The following is a 23,433-nucleotide window of genomic DNA, read 5'->3' on the forward strand; positions in this document are numbered from 1 at the left end:
AGATTATTAGTGGAACAAAAGCAAGTGTTAAAGTGTTGGTATTTGGCAGGAACAGAAGTCTACAAACCCTGTAGCTCCCCATGACCCTGTAGCTCCCCATGACCCTGTAGCTCCCCATGACCCTGTAGCTCCCCATGACCCTGTAGCTCCCCATGACCCTGTAGCTCTCCATGACCCTGTAGCTCCCCATGACCCTGTAGCTCCCCATGACCCTGTAGCTCTCCATGACCAGTGTTGGTGACCACTGTGGGTAAAAGCAATATTTCCCATATGGTGGGTCACACTCTATGGCCACCATCTACGGTCCTGGCTAAAAATAGATTAGGGGGGAATGTGGTCAAATCTATTGTCTTCATTTTTAACTGTTGCCCTAAATCAATGAAAGTGCATAATGTGAGTGCTGTCCTTTGTTGGTATTTAGATAGGTCATCATAGCAACGTTTAGCAGCCAGCACTGCAGAGAGCAAACAAAGAATCATTGGTAACTTTATTATTCATTTCTCATGTTACTGTTTTATTATTTTTTACTTTGCATCGTTGGGAAGGGATCGTAAGCACGCATTTCACATTAAAGTCTACACCAGTTGTATTTGGTGCATGTGACTAAAATGTATCTTTATTATGGAGTTGCAGGCACGCTGGACAGTGGAAAATAGCCGTCAGTGTTGGTTCTTGGGGGGGGTCACAAAAACATTCAAAAGGCTCTATTTCATTACCTTTATTTATCTAGGCAAGTCAGTTAAGAACAAATTCTTATTTACAATGACGGCCTAGGAACAGTGGGTTAACTGCCTTGTTCAGGTGCAGAACGGCAGATGTTTACCTTGTGAGCTCAGGGATTTGATCTTGCAACCTTTCGGTTGCTAGTCCAACACTAACCACTAGGCTACCTGCCACCCCTCTTCAAGGGTCAAAAATATGTTTTGGAACTGCTGCAATGCTTCATTACTGAATTGTACATTACATTTTTTTCTATTTAATTAATGAAAGTGGGTGCAATATAGTCTTTGTTCAAGTACAGTGGCTTTATGCAATACATTTTAAGAGAGAACTAATGGAAAGCTCTGGCATATATAGACATTAATTTTAGCTAAAACCTATTCATCATACTGTAGGTAGTGAAAATCTTAATTTTTTTATGCAATGGACTATGGATCTCTCCTCTTGCCCACCTCTGTCAGCAAATGTAACCTATATTTCTGCTAATACTGATTTGGTAAGTCCTGTTTGATTATAGAGCTAGGTTTATTTTCAGATGACTATGAATCCCTGTACAGCACTAGATTTCTTAAAACCCAAGGGTCTCAAAAAAGAGGATCTCCTGTTCATAGTTACCTATGGATCCACTACAGTAGGCCTATCAAGGTTATTAGTAATACCTGTATGGGAAATGAAGGTTATTCAAAATATAGTTCTATAACGTCAGAAGAAGATAACAGCATTGTGCACAGTACATCATATTTAATGACACAAAGCATATTTAGAAACCCAAAATGTTATCCACAATGCACCAACAATGACTTGGTTCCAGTTTTCCAAACTTCAACATCTTTGGTAACGTGATCAGCTCCCCAAAGCGTATCTGGCACACGACCTTGGATGAGGCACTAATTCAATTGTGTTTTTGAGGGCATCACCTCAGGCTATTCACCCACCAGAGGGGCCAAGAGATAACTCCAGGCACTTGTCTGACAGCAAGCAATTTTCGATCACCAGTAACTACTTTAATACTTCATTAACAATTAATTAAATCAAGTCTTTGAGGAATTATGTCTTAAAAGTAAGATCAAGAGTAGAGACCATGTTCAATTTGGTAGTTTGGAAAAGTATGGTATGACAGTAGAATTTGATCATTAAATTATGTTGCTTAGTGCAGTTTGGTTCAATACATGAAACAAACTCTGCTTCTTATGTTGTGATTGTAAAATGCCTCTCGGCATCAGAGTTTTGGCACTGTACCATGAATATCTAAATAGTGAAATTTGTGAGAATGCAAAGAAATTCTCAGATTCATTTTGACAACAAAGTTCTGATTTTATTCCAAAAGTGTTGAATAATTGCTGGAACATTTTGACAATACAATAAAACATGTTAAAATCCATAATTTAAACATTCAGTCCACAAAAATAACAAAGATGTATGTATGTATTATTAACGGTTGTTACAAAAAGCTACAAAACGACCGATTATCTATCCACAGTGTACAAAATCTTGCAAAATATCAAGGGTAGTGTGACTGTACATTGCAACTTGTTTTTAGCCTTCCTTGCTGCCTCCTCATCTTCACCTTCTTGTCTTCGCCATCATGTGAATTTATATGTGAGATTGTTAAGGAAAGTGGTGAGCTGGGCTTTAACAGAAAAACAAAGTGAATATCACAATCAGAATCACTACAATCAATTGCCACGATCTTAAAACCCATGTTTTATTTAAAAGGATATGATTCATAATCCATGTTCTGTGTCAATACACCAGTCAATATAAACTCAGCATTGTGAGTGTCTGTTAGGAAGAAACAGGGGAGACAAGAAGTAGGTTTAGGGTAGAGTCAAAACAGGATGTCGAAACAATCGGCCACATCCAAAGCACGTGTACATGTACAGGTTTCTCTTACCAATGTTCTTCAAGAAGTACTCTCTACAGAGATGAAGATCATTCTCACAGGATATCAGGATGATCTCAGCAAGGTTCTGAAAAGAACAGAAAACATTCCACAAGTTCAGTAATAGAACATCACCTCGGTCACATTCTTCCAAGTACACATTTATAACACAATGCTGTGACGACATGGAGAGGACCAGTACCTTGTTCTGCTTGTGCTCCATTATCTTGCGGAAGGAGGGCTGCTTGGGGAGCACCTTGCCTCCTGCGCTCTCTACAATGGCTTTCATAGTGATAAGGCTGGGACAGATCCCAGGGGTAATGTAGAAATACTTGCCCTAGAGAGGGAGAGAAAAACAGAAAGACATGTTTATGAGCCAGTTGGGTATCTAATGTAGCGCTGCAAGATATGGGCAAAAAATGTAATTGTGTTTTTCTTTTTACCAAATATTGCGATTGCGATTTGACTTACACGGAGTGTACAAAACATTAGGAATACTTTCATAATATTGAGTTGCTCCCCACCGTTTGCCCTCAGAACAGACTCAATTCGTCAGGGCATGGACTACAGGGTGACAAAAGTGTTCCACAGGGATGCTGGCTTATGTTGACTTAAATGCTTCCCACAATTGTGTCAAGTTGGCTGGATGGACCATTCTTGATACACACAAAAAACTGTTGAGCGTGGAAAAAACCCAGCAGTGTTGCAGTTCTTGACACACTCAAACTGGTGTGCCTGGCACCTACTACCATACCCCATTCAAAGGCGCTTAAATATTTTGTCTTGCCAATTCACGCTCTAAATGGCACACAGACACAATTGTATCAAGGCTTAAAAATCCTTCTTTAACCGGTCTCCTCCCATTCATCTACACTGATTGTAGTGGATTTAACAAGAACCATCAATAAGGGATCATAGCTTTTAGCTGTGTTCACCTGGTCAGTCTGTCATGGAAAGTTGTTCCTAATGTTTAGTACAGAGTAGCTGAAAACACTTGGGTGACTGTTGGAATCATGGAAATAGAGTGATTCATATTGAGAAGCAAAGTGGAAAGCACCATCGTGCTTGTTTGGAACAATATGTTGACTGCACATGACAGAACAGCATGCAAACTTATAGTGACTAACAACCGGGCTAACAGCGGGGAGGTGGAACTGCGTTGCTTGAGTGACGGGTTGGGGCTTGGTGTGTGGGAAGCAGCCGCAAGAGAGGGAGAGCGACGACAAACATAGTAACAAATGGACCTTACATGCGGCTGACTGGCGTTTCAAAATATTGCATGCAATATGGATATTGCACATGTCAATATTGCGATTTCGATGTGAATTTGATTCATTGTGCAGCCCTAATCGAATGCATCCAATCAGACGAATTGACTCGATAACAATCTGATGACTCAATAGAACAAGTATATACACATTGGTGTCCACTGTTCAGGCAGATAGACATTGGGGATAGATTCCATAAGTGCATTGTTTCACTAACCTTGAAGAGTGGTGCAGTGTGGGCCCTCTTCAGTGACTCTTCCAGACTGAAGCCAAACAGCACCTCTGCCTCTGCATCTCTCAGCATGTAGTTCTGCTCATCTGAATAAACAAACACGTACTATAAGAATACACATACTCTAACGAATAAACACATACTGTAGTCTAAAGCAGGGATCATCAACTAGATTCAGCCAAGGGATGATTTTCTTAAGCAGATGGTCAGGGGGCCAGAACATAATTCCAAGTAGTTTGTATTCTTCAAATTGACAGCAAGAAGTCAAAACAGATCATATTTGACTAAAACATAATAGTTTTATACCTTGCTTAGATTTGTATACGATCACACATACTGTATCTATCTATTATGCATGGGAATACTTTGGAACAGATTTCCTAAATTAATAGCAGTGATTTGCTGGTGTTTTCTTATGTTCAACAATAAAAACATTTTTTAAATTTGACTTTTGAAATAAAATCACCCGTGGGCCAAATTCAGTCAGCGGGCCACCAGTTGGGGGACCCTACTCTGAAGAATGTACAAAAACTCTAAAACCAAACACACTCACTCTAAGAACCCACATACACTCTACAAAGCTACACACAAAAAGTAAGTGATCACAACAGTGTCTCGCAACATGAAACTCCCTCACACAGATCTATTCTCTAATAACTGAATGCATATTTAACGTACCGACAAACTTCTGGCTCTTCCAGCTCTCTTCTAACCACTCAGGGGTGACGATGTGCTTGACGATTGACATGGCTGTGAGAAACTTCACCGTCCTCGTCACCTTGTTGGCCACCAGATGGGTGCACTTCTGAGCGCTCTCTGCAATCTCCCCTCCAAGGTTGTGCAGCCTCTGGATAGACAAAAGGAGACATCGGATGCATTGTTAGAGGCTGGTCTGTGAGTGCTGAGAATCAGAAGTCATCCTGTGATACGTTTTGAGAAATATTGGTGATTGATAACAATAATTCTAGACAATGACTGTTTCCTGCAGACTCAGCTGTGCAGAGGCATAAAAAGGCAATTACCTTCATGAATTGTTGGACCTGTGTTGGCTCAAAGCCAGTGAAGAAAATGTACGGTGTGGACTCTGGTGGAAGCTTCTTGGTTGGGGATTGAATCTCCTCAAGTCTACAATTGAGAGAACATTTGGATCATTGGGTGAGAAACTTTAGGTAATTGCGTTGTATCCATATATACATACAAATAAATAAATAAATATATACATACATTTAAAAACATTTTTTAGAAACAAATATTTTTCCTAACACACATTTTGCAGATTGACTAATTCAACATACTGTGCTACACAACACTGTGAAATGTAGAGTGATGGAGACTCACCTTGGCTTCTTATTTGGAGGCTGGGAGTTTGACTCAGACTGTCTCTGCTTCTGTTGCAGCTGCAATGCTGCCAACGCATCAGGTGAAACCTTCACAGGAGCCCGCCAAGCACCTAAAATCAAAAGGAGAAAAATGTATATAATCCACACCTGTGTGTAAGAATTTTGTCCATCACCCTCAATTTTTTTTTAAATTATTATTACCCATACAGTGCATTCGGAAAGTATTCAGAGCCCTTGATTTTTCCCCCCCATATTTTGTTACAATAGTCTTATTCAAAAATGGATTATATTAACAAAAAATCTATACTCAATACCCAATTATCATCAAGAAAAAACAGGTTTTTAGAAATTGTTGCAAATGTATATTTAAAAAAAACTGAAATATCACATTTACATAAGTATTCAGATCATTTACTCAGTACTTTGTTGAAGAACCTTTTTGTGATTACATCCTTGAGCCATCTTGGGTATGATGCTACAAGCTTGGCATACCTGTATTTGGGGAGTTTCTCCCATTCTTATCTGCAGATCCTCTCAAGCTCTGTCAAGTTAGATGAGGAGCGTCACTGCACAGCTGTTTTCAGGCCTCTCCAGAGATGTTCGATTGGGTTCAAGTCCGGGCTCTGGCTGGGCTACTCAAGGACATTGAGACTTGTGCTGAAGCCACTCCTGCGTTGTCTTGGCTGTGTGCTCAAGGGCATTGTCCTCATTGGAAGGTGAACCTTCACCCCACTCTGAGGTCTGGAGCAGGTTTTCATCAAGGATTTCGCTATACTTTGCTCCGTTAATCTTTCCCTCGAGCCTGACGAGGCTCTCAGTCTCTGTCATTGAAAAACATCCCCACAGCATGATGCTGCCACCACCATGCTTCACTGTAGGGGTGGTGCCAGGTTTCCTCCAGACGGGACTCTTGGCATTCACGTCAAAGAGTTCTATCTTCATCAGACCAGAGAATCTTGTTTCTCATGGTCAGAGTCCTTTAGGTGCCTTTTGGCAAATGCCAAGTAGGCTGTCATGTGCCTTTTACTGAGTAGTGGCTTCCGTCTGGCAACTCTACTATAAAGGCCTTTGGTAGAGTGCTGCATATGTGGTTGTCCTTCTGGAAGGTTCTCCCATCTCCACAGAGGAACTCCAGAGCTCTATGAGAGTGACCATTGGGTTCTTGGTCACAGCTCTAGGAAGATACTTGATAGTCCTAAACTTCTTCCATTTAAGAATTATTTAAGGCCACTGTGTTCTTGGGGACCTTCAATGCTGCAGAAATGTTTTGGTACCCTTCCCCAGATAAACACAATACTATCTCGGAGCTCTACGGACAATTCCTTTGACCTTATGACTTGGTTTTTGCTCTGAAATGCACTGTCAACTGTGGGACCTTATATAGACAGTTGTGTGCCTTTCCAAATCATGTCCAATTAATTGAATTTTCCACAAGTAGACTCCAACCAAGTTATAGAAACAGCTCAAGGATGATCAATGGAACTAGGATGCACCGGAGCTCAATTATGAGTCCCATAACGAAGGGTCTGAATACTTACGTAATAAAATGTATCTGTTTTTTTTATAAATTTGCAAAAATGTCTAAAAAGCTGTTTTCACTTTGTCATGTGTGTGTAGATTGATGAGGATTTTTTATTTTATTTCATCGTTTAGGCTGTAACGTAACAAAATGTGGAAAAAGGTTAGGGTTCTGAATACTTTTCGAATGCGCTGTAAAGTCCCCTTGCCCCCACTGTAAGACTTCTGAACCCTGTACCCAGTAGGTTCTGAACCAGATGCTGGTTGGGGATGAGTGGTTCCTGCAGGTTGAAGTTGGAGTATCTGCTGTGCTGGATCTGCCGGAGAGCCTCAAAGTTCCCCAGGAGGATGTCACAGAGCCACTGGGCATTGACGCAGGGGATCCTCCACTCCTTGGCCTTCTCATACTTCAGACCACTGGGCCTGAGGAGACAGGGAGGGAGAGGGTTAACACAGGGGATTCCAACAGTAAAGTAAAACAGACATGATGCAGGCATAAAACACACACACACACACATACAGTTGGGCAAAAACGTATTTAGTCAGCCACCAATTGTGCATGTTCTCCAACTTAAAAAGATGAGAGAGGCCTGTAATTTTCATCATAGGTACACTTCAACTATGACAGACAAAATGAGAAGAAAAAAAATCCAGAAAATCACATTGTAGGATTTTTAATGAATTTATTTGCAAATTATGGTGGAAAATAAGTATTTGGTCAATAACAAAAGTTTCTCAATACTTTGTTATATACCCTTTGCTGGCAATGACAGAGGTCAAACGTTTTCTGTAAGTCTTCACAAGGTTTTCACACACTGTTGCTGGTATTTGGGCCCATTCCTCCATGCAGATCTCCTGTAGAGCAGTGATGTTTTGGGGCTGTTGCTGGGCAACACAGACTTTCAACTCCCTCCAAAGATTTTCTATGGGGTTGAGATCTGGAGACTGGCTAGGCCACTCCAGGACCTTGAAATGCTTCTTATGAAGCCACTCCTTCGTTGCCCGGGCGGTGTGTTTGGGATCATTGTCATGCTGAAAGACCCAGCCACGTTTCATCTTCAATGCCCTTGCTGATGGAAGGAGGTTTTCACTCAAAATCTCACGATACATGGTCCCATTCATTCTTTCCTTTACACGGATCAGTCGTCCTGGTCCCTTTGCAGAAAAACAGCCCCAAAGCATGATGTTTCCACCCCCATGCTTCACAGTAGGTATGGTGTTCTTCGGATGCAACTCAGCATTCTTTGTCCTCCAAACACGACGAGTTGAGTTTTTACCAAAAAGTTACATTTTGGTTTCAACTGACCATATGACATTCTCCCAATCTTCTTCTGGATCATCCAAATGCTCTCTAGCAAACTTCAGACGGGCCTGGACATGTACTGGCTTAAGCAGGGGGACACGTCTGGCACTGCACGATTTGAGTCCCTGGCGGCGTAGTGTGTTACTGATGGTAGGCTTTGTTACTTTGTTACCTACTCTCTGCAGGTCGTTCACTAGGTCCCCCCGTGTGGTTCTGGGATTTTTGCTCACCGTTCTTGAGATCATTTTGACCCCACGGGGGGAGATCTTGCATGGAGCCCCAGATCGAGGGAGATTATCAGTGGTCTTGTATGTCTTCCATTTCCTAATAATTGCTCCCACTTCAAACCAAGCTGCTTACCTATTGCAGATTCAGTCTTCCCAGCCTGGTGCATGTCTACAATTTTGTTTCTGGTGTCCTTTGACAGCTCTTTGGTCTTGGCCATAGTGGAGTTTGGAGTGTGACTGTTTGAGGTTGGGGACAGGTGTCTTTTATACTGATAACAAGTTCAAACAGGTGCCATTAATACAGGTAACGAGTGGAGGACAGAGGAGCCTCTTAAAGAAGAAGTTACAGGTCTGTGAGAGCCAGAAATCTTGCTTGTTTGTAGGTGACCAAATACTTATTTTCCACCATAATTTGAAAATAAATTCTTAAAAATCCTACAATGTGATTTTCTGGATTTTTCTCATTTTGTCTGTCATAGTTGAAGTGTACCTATGATGAAAATGACAGGCCTCTCATCTTTTTAAGTGGGAGAAATTGCACAATTGGTGGCTGACTAAATACCTTTTTGCCCCACTGTATATATAAAAGCTGCAACCCATCCACACAAATTCTGAACATGATTACGCCAAGGACTTGACTGTGTCTACAACATTTACATGCCATTCTAAATAGGTGAAAGCATATCAATATCTTCTCGTACTCTTTACAGATGAGCACGGTGTTGCTACGACAGAGGTAGCCTGTGTATCTGGCTCCTGCCAGATAGGCCATTAGCTTCAGGTCATCACGGTCTGAGTCCACAAAGCCAGTCACAGAGATGATCTGAGGAGGAACGAATGTTAGGAACGTCAATGGACTTACTATTGAAGCTATAAACTCTACTTCTGAGCTATTCATTACATAGGCCTAGTTCTCCTTGGAATTCTAGTCATTACCTCATCATACACCAATGCAAAATGTATGATTGTACCCATGGGTGTAGTGCTGCCGGAGCAACGCTCTGCCACTTCTCAGAATGCAATGGTGCTCATTTAATACAGTTGAAGTGGAATCAAGTTCACGCAAGATCATTTAATGATTAACCAGTATCCGACATAACAAACCAAATATAATAGCTAGTACAATGTTACTGTTAGACCAAAAAACACATCATTTCGTATAAGACGTCAGGATGATTGTGCTGAATGGTTGCATTTTTTTTTAATCATGAGGCCAAGACTCAACAGAACGTGCCACTGGGCAAAATATGTGCTTTGACAAACAAAACACAGGGAGGCTGTAGCTTGTGAACTCCATCTGCTCTAAAATGCACTCAAACAGTAGGTTATGTACATCAATCAAGAAGATCTGAAAGCATGTACCCATGAAACTGATTTAGATTCAAATGGTTGGCATACAGCTTGGACGTTTCATCCGTAAAACGTGAAGAATTGTCATCCACGATTGACAGAGATGGTGCCCTTTATTTTTTGGTTTTGGTAGGCCTAATTTGGTGTTTGAGGGTATTAAAAATGGAAACATTTATTTGAGCTAATTTGGAGGATGCATTTTATACATATTTTTAAATGATATCAGGTCTATTCAATAGGCTACATGTCAGAATAAACTTTGATTGTCGAAATTAAGGAGGGGGGGGGGGGTGAGAATAGCACACCACTGATTGTACCGTTGTTCAAAATAAAAACAAATGAAAGCAGTTCCCAACCCATGTTAGATGTTTTGAATGTGGCGAGATAAAGAGGAAGTGATGCGTACGTGTTGTGAGCAGGGCTTCGCTCCAGGTGGGAAGGCGAAGGGGAGGTGTAGGGTTCTGTGGGGAGGAACCATCTTCTTTTTTTTCAGGATTGTGTTCAGCCAGTGGGCAGTGACACAGCGTCTCCCCTCCCGTAGGGCCTGAGGTACAGCAACAAGAGAGATGACCTTTAAAACCTAATATAACGGACACACACACACACACACACACACACACACACACACACACACACACACACACACACTAGAGTCCTGCACGGGTCCGTTTTTTGGAGACACATCCGCCCCGGCCACATCAATTCCGAGCCCCACCCAATATACCCTACATCAGGACTGATTTTTCTCGTAACCCGACACACCCGCATAGAATAGTTCTGAGAGCCGATCCGTGACCCGCCAAATAACATAATAAAAATGGTTCATTAATTGAAGGCTGTTATTCCCCTTCCCTGGTCTGTATGAATTAATTTGTCTGCATGTCTATTCAACATTTGGATAAAAGGAAACCATGCCATGAATTAAGAACAATATATTTTTTATTTTCACAATGAGATGCGGCACATAGACGACTCAAATCCCTCTGAAAAAAAGGCCTTCTAATTAACCTTCTTAGCTGACAGAACGAAACCTTTACATTCAACAATGTTTAGATAATAAAATAGTTTCATTGAAACTTAAACAATTCCCAGAATCGAATATAGGATGCAAAAATACATTTATTTAGTAGGTTATACTCACAACTTTTACCAGGAACACTGGTTTAAACTTGATATGGCCTGTGTAAATCAGTGATTCCCAAACTGTGGGGTTCCCCCCACCACAAAAACATGTACTCAGTCCGGCATTAAACTTACTCTTGAAAGTTGTCATAGCAGAAAGCACAAGGTGCAATTTCAAAATTGGGTAGTGCATCATCAGTTCCTCTTGTCATGTCAGTCATTACTTACCTTAGAGAGCCATGTAGAACTTGTCTATCAACTAGCCCATGTCAGCTAATGTTTTTTGTTTTTTTTCTTTGCCCATAGATAGTTGTAATTTTGTTCTCACTCAAATATCAAATGAACACACATTAGACATGGCAAAATGTATAGAATTGCAAGATAATTTGCTTTAAAACTGGTAAGTTATCTTTGCACCCCATGACAAAATGTGTAGAATTGCAGGAAATAAGCACAGAATGTTCCCTAATGCTGGAAGGTGTGAAAAAGTTTGGGAACCCCTGGTCTAAATGAACAAAAGCCTGAATGAATGTGCTAATAAACTGAATTAGCCTATTGTAAAGAAATACCTGCTTGCACTTTTTGCAGGCTGTGTATCCATCTATCAGGTTGTTGTTCTTGTCCACAATGATCCTTCCAAACCAAACCAGGGATTTCACCCGCGCAGCACCTATTTTCCCAATTCTGAATTTCATAACCTTTTTATTCTCTGGTTACGTTTGCCCTTTTCATGTGAGCTAGACTATCCATGGAAAGTAGGCCTAAACTTGGCAATGTATTCTCACATGGGGGGATGAAACATCAGTTTCAACACCACACAAATAATGGACAGTTCCACTGCATGCATGGCTAGTAGCCTATAGGTCTGTCTCACCACTCACAGAATGGAACTCACAACCCAATGCAACACAACAAGCTCCTGGGTTTGTAAACAAATATCATCTTGATTTAAAATGTTTCTGACCCGCAGAATAATTGTTCTGAACTACGAGCCGACCCGCGGGTTGAAATAATGCTTTCATTTAGAGGTCGACCGATTAATCGGAATGGCCGATTAATTAGGGCCGATTTCAAGTTTTCATAACAATCGGTAATCTGCAATTTTGGACACCGATCATGGCCGATTACATTGCACTCCACGAGGAGACTGCGTGGCAGGCTGACTACCTGTTATGCGAGTGCAGCAAGAAGCCAAGGTAAGGCAGCTAGCATTAAATGTTTCTTATAAAAAACAATCAAACATAATCACTAGTTAACTACACATGGTTGATGATATTACTAGTTTATCTAGCGTATCCTGCGTTGCATATAATCGTTGCAGTGCCTGTTCATTTATCATTGAATCATAGCCTACTTCGCAAAATGGGTGATTTAACAAGCGCATTCGCGAAAAAAAGCACTGTTGTTGCACCAATGTGTACCTAACCATAAACATCAACGCCTTTCTTATTCCCAGGTAACAAGTTTTAGGTTGAGGTTATTATAGGAATTATAGGACTATTTCTCTCTATACCATTTGTATTTCATATACATTTGACTATTGGATGTTCTTATAGGCACTATAGTACTGCCAGTGTAACAGTATAGCTTCTGTCCCTCTCCTCGCCCCTATCTGGGCTCGAACCAGGAACACATCAAAAACAGCCACCCTCGAAGCATCGTTACCCATCGCTCCACAAAAGCCGCGGCCCTTGCAGAGCAAGGAGAACAACTACTCCAAGTCTCAGAGTGAGTGACGTTTGAAACACTATTAGCGCGCACCCCGCTAACTAGCTAGCCATTTCACATCAGTTACACGAGCCAAATCTCGGGAGTTGATAGGCTTGAAGTTATAAACAGTGCAATGCTTGAAGCACAGCGAAGAGCTGCTGGCAAATGCCCGAAAGTGCTGTTTGAATGAATGCTTACGAGCCTGCTGCTGCCTACCACCGCTCAGTCAGACTGCTCTATCAAATATCAAATCATAGACTTAATTATAACATAATAACACACAGAAATACGAGCCTTAGGTCATTAATATGGTAAAATCCGGAAACTGTCATTTCAAAAATAAAACGTTTATTCTTTCAGTGAAATACGAAAACATTCCGTATTTTATCTAACGTCTAAATATTCCTGTTACATTGCAAAACCTTCAATGTTATGTCATAATTATGCATAATTCTGGCAAATTAGTTCGCAACGAGCCAGGCGGCCCAAACTGTTGCATATACCCTGACTCTGCGTGCAATGAACGCAAGAGAATTGACACAATTTCCCTAGTTTAATATTGCCTGCTAATATGAATTTATTTTAACTAAATATGCAGTTTTAAAATATATACTTCTGTGCATTGATTTTAAGAAAGGCATTGATGTTTATGGTTAGGTACATTCATGCAATGATTATACATTTTTTTCCGCAAATGCACTTTTGTTAAATCATCCCCCGTTTGGCGAAGTTGGCTGTCTTTGTTAGGAAGAAATAGTCTTCACAGTTCACATTGAGCCAGGCAGCCCAAACTGCTGCATATACCCGGACTCTGTTGCACAGAACGCAAGAGAAGTGACTCATTTATTTTAACTAGGGAAATTGTGTGTTAGCAGGCAATATTAACTAAATATACAGGTTTAAAAATATATACTTGTGTATTGGGAATATTGAAGACTCATGTTAAAAGGAACCACGTTAGCTTTTTTACATGGCACATACTGCACTTTTACTTTCTTCTCCAACACTTTGTTTTTGCATTATTTGAAACAAATTGAACATGTTTCATTATTTATTTGAGGCTAAATTGATTTTATTGATTAATTATATTAAGTTAAAATAAAAGTGTTCATTCAGTATTGTTGTAATTGTCATTATTACAAATAAATACATAAATAAATAATAAATACATTTTAAAAATTAATAAATTAATTTAAATAAAAATATATATAAAAAAATTAATACATTAAATTCCATTTTTTTTTTATTTTTTATTTTTTTTATATCGTCTGATTAATCGGTATCGGCTTTTTTTGGTCCTCCAATAATAATCGGTCGATCTCTACTTTCATTCCACCCGCCAGCTGTTTTTTTTGCAGGTCAACCACGGGTATCCGACCCGATGCAGGACTCTATAACACACACACACTTGTCCTTCAAACAAGCCTTTAGCTGAGATGAAAAACTCTTTAGTGATGCTTACCTGGACATACATGCTGCTAACTTGAGTTTCACAGAGCAGGTGAGTGCAGCGGTTGTTGAGAGAGGAGTCCACAATTCCACCATAGGCCTGGATAATCTGTGATTCACAAAATACAACTCAGCAATGCAACTGGAAAAACAGTAGTTGAAAAAATGCAGTTATAACGAATGCTGTTTGCTAAGACACAAGATAAAGATAAGTCCAAGAAAATAATGAACGTTTTTTTTCTTACTCTCTTCCACGTGGCAAGGAGCTGCTTGTCTGCCATCTGCTCTGGGTAGTCAGCAACAGCAAACACACAGCCCACCAAGAAGCCATCTTCAGGAACTACAGCAGCAAACAGAACAATGTTTGGTTAGTCAAACAAATCAGAACTATAACCATTAAAAACAGCATGATGATCATTGGATGTATATCATCTGATCACGATTGTTTTCTTAATGTATTTTGATGACTTTCTGTAATGGCCTGAAATTGAAATTGAAACCTCAATTGTGTCTTAGAGAACTTACTCTCCTGTCCTGGCTCGTGGCCAAACAGCTGGTGCACTTGAGGCGGCTGGAGCTGAGGCTGTAGTGACCCTTGCTGCTGCTGCTGCTGCGGCTGCTGGAGTGGCTGCTGGCTTGGATGCTGCTGCAGCGACTGCTGCTGGCTCTTCAGATGCTGCTGCTGCTGTTGTTGTTGCTGGAGCTGCTGCATGTGCTGCTGCTGCATCTGTTGCTGCAGGAAATGCTGCTGCTGCTGCTGTTGGAGGTGTTGTTGATGGAGTTGCTGTTGCTGCTGGTTCTGCTGCTGTTGCTGCTGCTGCTGTTGCTGCTGCAGCTGTTGCTGGAGCCTGTGCTGTTGGAACTGCTGTAGCTGCTGTTGTAAAGCATGCTGCTGCTGCAGCTGCTGCTGCTGCTGCATTGGTGGCCGCAGGAGCTGCTGCGGCCGCAGTTGTTGCTGCGAGAATGCATGTTGTGGTTGTGGTTGTTGTTGTTGCTGGGTGAAGATCTGTTGTTGGTGGATCTGCTGTTGCTGTGGCTGCTGCTGGATGAACTGATGTGCTTGTTGTTGAGGCAACTGAGGAGGGAAACCTGGCTGAGGAACCTGCGGCTGCTGCTGTTGCTGTTGCTGGTGGTGCAACTGCATGAGTTGCTGTGGTGGGAGATGCTGCAGCATGGGGTGCTGCTGCTGTGACAGCTGCTGAGGTGGGTGTTGTTGTTGTGGCTGTTGTTGTTGTTGTGGCTGTTGTTGTGGCTGTTGTTGTTGTTGGGGGACCTGATGAGACTGCTGCTGCAGTAACTGCTGCTGTGCTTCGGCTGTGAGCTGCTGCTGACCTTGGGGCTTCGCTTGGTTGAACAGGAGCGGGTTGGGTTGGGCGTTGGGCTGGCCCTGGTTCGTTTGCTGCTGCTGCTGCTCTAATATCTTTGTTGAGGCAGAGAGACTCTGTAGGATCTGTGGTAAGAAACCAAACAATTGTTGACATTTTATCAATGACATCAACTTTTTCAGTTGATGGCATTGCACCAATACTTTGCCGCTATGTGACCATAATGACCTGACCTGTGTCCCATATGTACCTGCATTCCATACAGAACCAGGCTAATAATGACTCGCCATATTTTAAATTAGCATGCCCTTGTGTTCTTAGATTGATTTGGATAGATTTACTCAGAGTTTTAAAAAAAATACTGGCCCAAACATAAAATTCTACTTGGTATTTACATTCTTTTTTACCTTTATTTAACTAGGCAAGTCAGTTAAGAATAAATTCTTATTTACAATGACGAGTGGGTTACTGCCTTGTAACTGCCTTGTTCAGGGGCAGAACAACAGATTTGTACCTTGTCAGCTCGGGGATTCGATACAGAAACCTTTCGGTTACTGGCCCTACGCTCTAACCACTAGGCTATCTGCCACCCTCTCTGTAACAAGAACAGTAGTAGTTGCTTTGAAAACTATATTTCTCCCACAAATGCATTTTGAACAATGGTCATATGCTTCTATGCTTATTAGAATCCATCCCTCTCTCCTCCATGAGCACAGTAGTGAGAGGGAGTGAGAGTGGCTCGCTCACACAGCAGACGACAGCAAAACAGGGGCAGGCAGATACTTTCATATGGTTTATATTTGGTCAAATGCACATAATGGTTTGAATAAATCATGATAACAGCATTTTTTTAAGCAAGTTGTTAACCAAAAAATGACGTGACCAACTCCATAAAAAATTGCAAATTAAAATGGTTGCAAATGCGAGAGTTCTGGTCGCCGTTTCGAACCCTGATTTCACACCACTACTGCAAAAGAAACCAAGCAAGAAAGAAAGCCTGAGTGAACGCGAAAGAACGGTGTTCTTACGTGTGCAACGTTGGGGGGCCTTGTGGTCTGCTGGATGTCAGAGTTGTTGGTGATGTTCCGTAGTGTCCTGGCCGCTGGGCTCCAGCCTGCCATGCCCTCTGTCCTCTCTGCCCCCGGCTGGGCAGCACTGGGTACTAGGGCAGCCCGGGCTTCTGATGGCCCTGCACTGCCTGGCACAGGGGGAACACTGGCACAGAGGTTGATCAGGCCAGAGTCCTTCACTGGCTGCAGTCTGCGTTTGGGGCCCAGGGGCGGCCCGGTCATCTCCGCTGGGGTCCAGTTGAGGTTCCGCTCCTCCTTCTCCGTGGAAGAGTCATCCGAGTCATCAAACATGAGTTCGTCTCGTCGCTCGGCTTTGGGCGAGGTCCCTCCTCGGCCACTAGCAGGGGAGTCATCTCTTGATGAGGGGCTGGATCTCCGGGACCTGGGGCCTGGGCGCCTGCGGCCTGGAGGGCTGTAGCTGCCCTCAGAGCGCGACTCGTACTCGCTCTCCTCATCCTCCTCCTGGTAGGTCAGCCGGGGGTGGTACAGAGCCTCGTCCTTCCTACTCTTGTCCAATGCGGAGTGTGTGATCCACTCCGGAGTGACGATTTTGATGCTGCTGTGCTTCAGGGCAACCTCATACTTTTCCTGGTAAACACAATTCACGGCGTGAATGTACAGACATAATACGTTTCAGGTGTATGATGTTCTTTCTGTGTACTGCAAAAAATTGTGTTTTGGTATCATCTGACCAACATAGTACAGCAATCAAGATCTTGAGATGAATTGTTTCATTAGAATACAACCTGAAGTAACACAAAGACATGTTGTGTTCAGGCATTTCTCAGTGGCCAAGCAAAGACTAGACACTAGACAGCTTATGGGCAGGCTCTACCTCCTGGTGCCTGAGCATAAAGACAGCAGTAAAACAAGACATCCCCTTCCTGCAATAACCATCAGACAGACCAGTGCCAAAGCAAGAATTATAAAATGTCCAACACAAGCAAGGCCTCAGCAGGCACCTCAATAGATCCTAAAAATAGTAACATGCCGATATTATTTTTCAAAAGACTGTTCCAATTCACCAATTTGTCCATTTTCTCCAAAATGGGTGAACACTTTAAATCGTGTTTTTCCCCCCCATATTTTCTTGTGAATCGGAAGAGCATTGGAATAATTTTACATTAGAAAAACACAAACACCACACAAGAATGACAAAACTTAATATGACAAGAATAGTACTGAAAAATAATTACCCCTTTTGGCTCTGGAACAATCAGGTGAGTACATTTCTTGTTTAGGTTGAGTTGACAGTCACCACCATAAAAAGTGATCAAGGCCCAAAGAGTGTTCAGATCTTCTGGTAGCTAAACAAAGAAATGCATGAGAAAGATCTTAACATGATATAAAATACTTATACTAATAAATCCATAAAACAATATATACGTAAAAGTACATACTTTAGGTAGACATGCCGTGACACCGAAGAATATTTGTCCTGACTCTGGGGAGAAACCGGTAACTCTGAATTATCTTATGTTAAGAAAGTCATTCAACTCAAATGTTCAGCTACTCGTTCAGCTAAAGTGTTACCGTTAAAATATAATTCACAAACATCAATCAATTGTTCATGAAATTCATTTCTATGAAAAGATACGGTAGCAGGTCTCCACATCTGACAGACAAAGTCACCCAAGACGGCTGAAAAACAAGGAAAACAGAGTTTAAAACGGTTGAACTTTTTCCCTTCACACCACCAAGGCTCCAGGTTTTTTTGTGAATTGTCTACATAAAGGGATATACAGGTACCTGCCAAAATAAAGGAAACACTTGAGTAAATGAGGGATAAAGTATATTGAAAGCAGGTGCTTCCAGACAGGTGTGGTTCCTGAGAAATACGCCATTAACAGCCTATCATGCTTAGGGTAGGGTAATGTATAAAAATGCCCAGTTGCCCATTATTTTGGATGCCATAGCTAGAAGAGATCACAGTGACAGTGGTGTAAAGTACTTCAGTAAAAATACTTTAAAGTATTACTTAAGTAGGTTTTGGGGGTATCTGTACATTACTATTCATATTTTTGACAACTTTTACTTCACTACATTCCTAAAGAAAATTATGTACTTTATACTCCATACATTTTTCCTGACACCCAAAAGTACTTGTTACATTTTGACAAGAAAATGGTCCAATTCACACTCTTATCAAGATAACATCCCTGGTCATCCCTACAGCCTCTGATCTGGCGGAACCCACTAAACACAAATGCTTTGTTTGTAAATTAGTGTGCCCCTGGCTATCAGTCAATAAAAATGTAAAATACAATTGTGCCATCTGATTTGCTTAATATAAGGAATTTGAAATTGTTTATACTTTTACTTTTGATACTTAAGTACATTTTAACAATCCCATTTACTTTAGATACTTAAGTATATTTTAAACCAAATACTTTTAAGACTTTTTCTCAAGTAGTATTTTACTGGGTGACTTTCACTTGAGTCATTTTCTATTAAGGTATCTTTACTTTTACTCAAGTATGACAATTGAGTTTTTCTTCCACCACTGCTTAGTGACTTTGAAAGAGGGGTCTCAAAGGAGCATAGATGGTTTAAAGGGTGAAGGGAGATACATAGTCAGTTGTACAACAATACATTCAACTGAAATATGTATTCCGCATTTAACCAGATCTCAACCCAATAGAACACTTATGGGAGATTCTGGAGTGGCGCCTGAGACAGCTTTCCCACCACCATCAACAAAAAAACCTGGGGTGTAATCATTAGCCAAACAGTGGCAAAACATAACTAAAACGAGAGTTTCTATTGGACAAATTCAGGTCGGTCCCTCCCCGTTTCATTCCATTGACTTCCGTTAAAGAAACGTTTTGCAACCGAATCTGCATAATGAATACGCCCGAAATTATGGAATTTCTTGTGGGGAAAATATGTTATTATGTCCCTCCAATATACTTCCAGACACTTGTAGAATCTATGCCAAGGCTCATTGAAGCTGTTCTGGCAGGTTGTGGTGGTCCAACGCACTATTAAAACATGTTATGTTGGTGTTTCCTTTATTTTGGCAGTTATCCATGTATAATTCACACCCTTACCTTGACAATTGGAAGGTCAAAGACCTCTCGTGACTCCCCAACCTCTGGGTTATCTCCATCCTCTGCTATAATGTGTGTAGCCAAGGCATTGTATGAGACCTCCTTGCCTTTCCCTGCTTTCAGCAGCTGGACAACCTAAAGTGCACATGAAATCACATCAATTAAATAAAACAGAACACCTGGAGGTCGAATGAACCAGTTATATGCACATGATCAAATCAAATCGTATTTGCATAATACAACAGTGAAATGCTTACTTACAAGCCCTTAGCCAACAATGCAGTTTTACAACAAAAAAAGTGTTAAGAAAGTATTTAATAAAATCAACTTTTGTAAAAAATAAATATGATAAATGATATGATAAATGTGTACAATTCCAACCAACGTGTGATAAAGGCAGTAGGCATCAAATACGTTATTCATCAATCATGGGGTGGCCTGTATACTTGGACGTTATCAATGAGCAGTAGAAGATACTGTTGTTTATTAGCTAGCTAGTAAGTGACAAAAATATGCACGGTATAGGCCAAATCAATCTCAGTGGGATTGATTATTTGAAACATAGTTTGAAGGAACAATTTGAAAATGTTCGTGATGTATTTAACTAGGAATATACATCGTATGCACACGATAAATCAGTTTATAAACACAGGCGCGTAAATTAAAGGCATTATTTGGCAGGAAGTTGCCACTTGCATCTCTACAATGGCGGATTTGTCCTCGCATATGCGCAATGACAGGCGCACAATTCAGCAAACCGACGATGGGCTTTCACCTCAATATTATTGTAACGACCCTGGGTTTATCAATCCATCTCGTTCTAGCTATGGTAATCCATACATATACAATGCAAAACATGCCAAATGTATATTTACTGTATTACTAGCTGCGTTGCAAAATTGGATAACCAAGTCATAGGAATGCCAGAATACTGGTTGGCTAACCTGCACTCGTAGAAAACTGGCTAGCCAGCTAAGCATCCAACTGGCTACGGTCGCTAACGTCAACAAACTAACCTCATCTGGATCAATGACAACTTCATATATATTTGTAAAACGCAATGCATGTATTAGTTTATACACCAAATCTGCAAACAATACGGGTTACAAAAGGGAAATGGAAACACTGGTCGTTAGCGTTTCGCTATGCTAACCGGGTGGTGCGGTAAACGTCATTGCTTCGCTAGGTTAGCTAGCTAGCTGTATGTCAACAGTTATAGCTTTACCTTTTGGTCAATGTCCCCGACCACGTAAAATTTAACATCTTTAAAGAGATCCTCCGGGACCTTCGGTTCTTCATCCGACATTATTATCCATAAAATGCTAATCAAGATATGTAAAACAAAATCACTAAAAAGTCAAAAGACATTAAAAAGTTATTCCCCTCAAGGCAACACACTAGCGCCAAATCTCACTGAGCGCGCCTGTACCAGAGCGTGACGACAGAGGGGGTGGAACGGAATAACATTGTTTCATTTATGTATTGTTTCTCAGATATAGTGATGTATTGTGTTATACATATTTATTATGTTCATTACTAAATGCATCGCCTTACATTCAACAGACCTCTACAAACATTTATCAAATAGAAATGCTACCCCACAACAATTTGAAACATGGAACGTCTATGGGAGGAGTTAAGTAATGACGCAAGGTGGAAAAGCCATGCTGAAGTGCCAAAATCAGTGCAAAGGGCAGGTACAAACGGGAGGGGGGTATTTTCTTTACTAACTTTATTGAACGTTAAACAGGGATCTCTTTACCAGCTACAGAAAATAGGTATAATGCAGACAGGTATAATAATGCAGGTAATGGGAGAAGCTTGAGGTCATTAATGAACTCTGTTAAAAGCTGGAGATGCCCCAGGGGTCTGGGCCAGTGGCCCCCATAAGCAAAACTGTCCTCATGTCAGGCAGCTCCTATGCTCTTAGAAAAAATGGTTCCAAATGGTTATTTGGCTGTCCCCAGAAGATAACTCTTTTGGGTTCCATGTAAAGGGTTCTCCCTGGAACCTGAAATGGTTCTTCAAAGGCTTATCCTATGGAGACAGCCAACAAACCCTTTTAGGTTCAAGATAGCACCCTTTTTCTAAGAGTGTAGACAGGGCTTGAAGCAGATGTTGGCCTAGTGATGATGGCCTTTAATTTAGCCTAGCAGTGGAAGAGCAGGAAAAGCTCCATATTATCAGACTGTAGCAGACACAATTTATTATTTAATGAGGCAAGTCATGCAAACAAAGACAGATCATACTGTAAGTGTGGCCATGCAGACTTTTTAAACGGCCTCTCCTCCCCATGAAAATGTATAGAAATGGTACTATATTTATGTTTATGGGTGATAACGTGTTAGATTAAGGATTGTGACTGCTAACATCTACTGATAAAGATTCATTTTCTATCATCTTGAGATTGTAGCATGTTTTCCCCTTATGTTACAGACACATGTAATTCACCTTTTCAAAGATCTCATCTACTATGGAATTCATTCCTCCACGGTTCTTAGTTAATTGGCCTAATTGCTTCATTAATTAGAAGGTGTCAAATTGAAGTGCTATCAAACCGACCATAGCAGGGGTGTGTATGATATATCCATAGTGAATTATGGACATCAGTGTGAAAAGACCTTGACAAACTCTGAAATGCATCCAATTAAAGCCATAATTGGATCACTTCACTGACAGCTACATTACGTATGAGAATGTGGCCTTGTGACCTCAGAGTTACAATTTGACATCCTTGATCTGGAGCTTTTGACAAGGTGAAGCAGTTTGATTTAAGTCAATTTTACCCATATGAGCATATTGTCTTTCTCCTTTAGAGGTATAGCATGCTCAAGAGGATTATATTAATCCAGCATGACTATCAAGGTCACCCGCGAGCACATTGGTGTAATGCCATTTAATAAATTAAGAATTGTGACCATTATGGCTATATGATTTCATGACAGGGAGTCCATCATGAAGCCACAGCTAACAAACTGTGCCGAGGTCCTTGGAAACATTTTGGACAGAGAAAATTATTCACATTTTGAACATTAGAAACATCTGATCCTTCATAGAGCACATAAATTTAAAACAATGTTGGGTTACTGATTCTCTGGTTCCATAGGCTACTCTCTATGAGGTACATTTGGGTGAACTTTCCATTTAATAATACACCTTATTCTGAATCCACTGAATGTTTTTACCAGGACTCAAAATGACACACAGCATCACAAGTAGACCTTGTAGTCTATTTTTTAAATTTTAGTTATTCAATTGAATTACACTGAGACATTCATCTTCTCACTAACAGGACTGCCACCAGGCTCACCAGCAGCAACCATCCTGTATCAGTCCCTTCCCTTCTGAGGCAGCGTCCTACATAGTCCTGGTGGGGGACTGACAGTCAGCCTTCCGCCCAGAGATTTCTGGGAGCAGGGCCAACTTTTCCTCCCTGGATAGATTCCATGGTAACCATTTTGTTTCTTATCCCCAGCTGTGCCTCAGGTTGTGAAGATTATTGTGTTCCATCCAAGAATCGTGGATCACATGTAGCCTATGTTGATAATTTTGTAATGACAATTATTACTTATATTGATATATTTACATAACAGATTGTTAGGGCAATTACCATAAACCAGTTTCTGTGTTTATCATGTTTACATGTTTAAACAAATCTGATAAGTCTTAGTTTTCTTAGATTACTGTTGGAAAATCAACTGAAATAAATTATTTTAAAAGTATTTAATAAAATCCCATGTGCATCCAAAATATCCTAACCCAAATGTACCACTAGATGGAACTGTTTACACTTTCTCTAATACGCTAGTAATTTACAACCACTCAGGACAATGCAAAGAAGAGACCCCTGCTGGAAAGATACAACAT

The 23,433-nt window shown here is 40.9% G+C and overlaps 1 protein-coding gene across 1 annotated transcript; it reads right to left on the minus strand.

The window, feature by feature from the left end:
• Positions 1–2,086: 2,086 nt before the first annotated feature.
• On the minus strand, positions 2,087–21,009 carry LOC139387379 (PAX interacting (with transcription-activation domain) protein 1). The gene is made up of 20 exons (XM_071133521.1): positions 20,792–21,009; positions 19,567–19,701; positions 18,114–18,157; positions 17,917–17,980; positions 17,713–17,823; positions 16,475–17,104; positions 14,647–15,571; positions 14,367–14,461; positions 14,135–14,230; positions 10,247–10,384; positions 9,192–9,313; positions 7,199–7,383; positions 5,441–5,552; positions 5,125–5,227; positions 4,781–4,949; positions 4,088–4,188; positions 2,805–2,939; positions 2,615–2,690; positions 2,438–2,502; positions 2,087–2,315 (listed from the first exon to the last, which is right to left on the minus strand). Exons 1-20 carry the CDS (start codon positions 20,870–20,872, stop codon positions 2,304–2,306), a joined length of 3,399 nt encoding a protein of 1,132 aa, XP_070989622.1. The 5' UTR covers positions 20,873–21,009; the 3' UTR covers positions 2,087–2,303.
• Between the last annotated feature and the right edge of the window lie 2,424 nt (positions 21,010–23,433).

The sequence above is a fragment of the Oncorhynchus clarkii genome, chromosome 28 (genome assembly GCF_045791955.1).
Source record: "Oncorhynchus clarkii lewisi isolate Uvic-CL-2024 chromosome 28, UVic_Ocla_1.0, whole genome shotgun sequence".
NCBI lineage: Eukaryota > Metazoa > Chordata > Actinopteri > Salmoniformes > Salmonidae > Oncorhynchus > Oncorhynchus clarkii.

Excerpts from the sequence above, each read along its gene's own strand:
- LOC139387379 (XM_071133521.1), bottom strand. The coding sequence starts at position 20,872 with ATGTCGGATGAAGAACCGAAGGTCCCGGAGGATCTCTTTAAAGATGTT. Across the intron at positions 9,314-10,246 it reads CGAAGCCCTGCTCACAACAC|ATCATCTCTGTGACTGGCTT; the intron begins GTACGCATCACT and ends GTTCCTCCTCAG. Across the intron at positions 7,384-9,191 it reads ACCGTGCTCATCTGTAAAGA|GCCCAGTGGTCTGAAGTATG; the intron begins GTACGAGAAGAT and ends CTGTCTCCTCAG.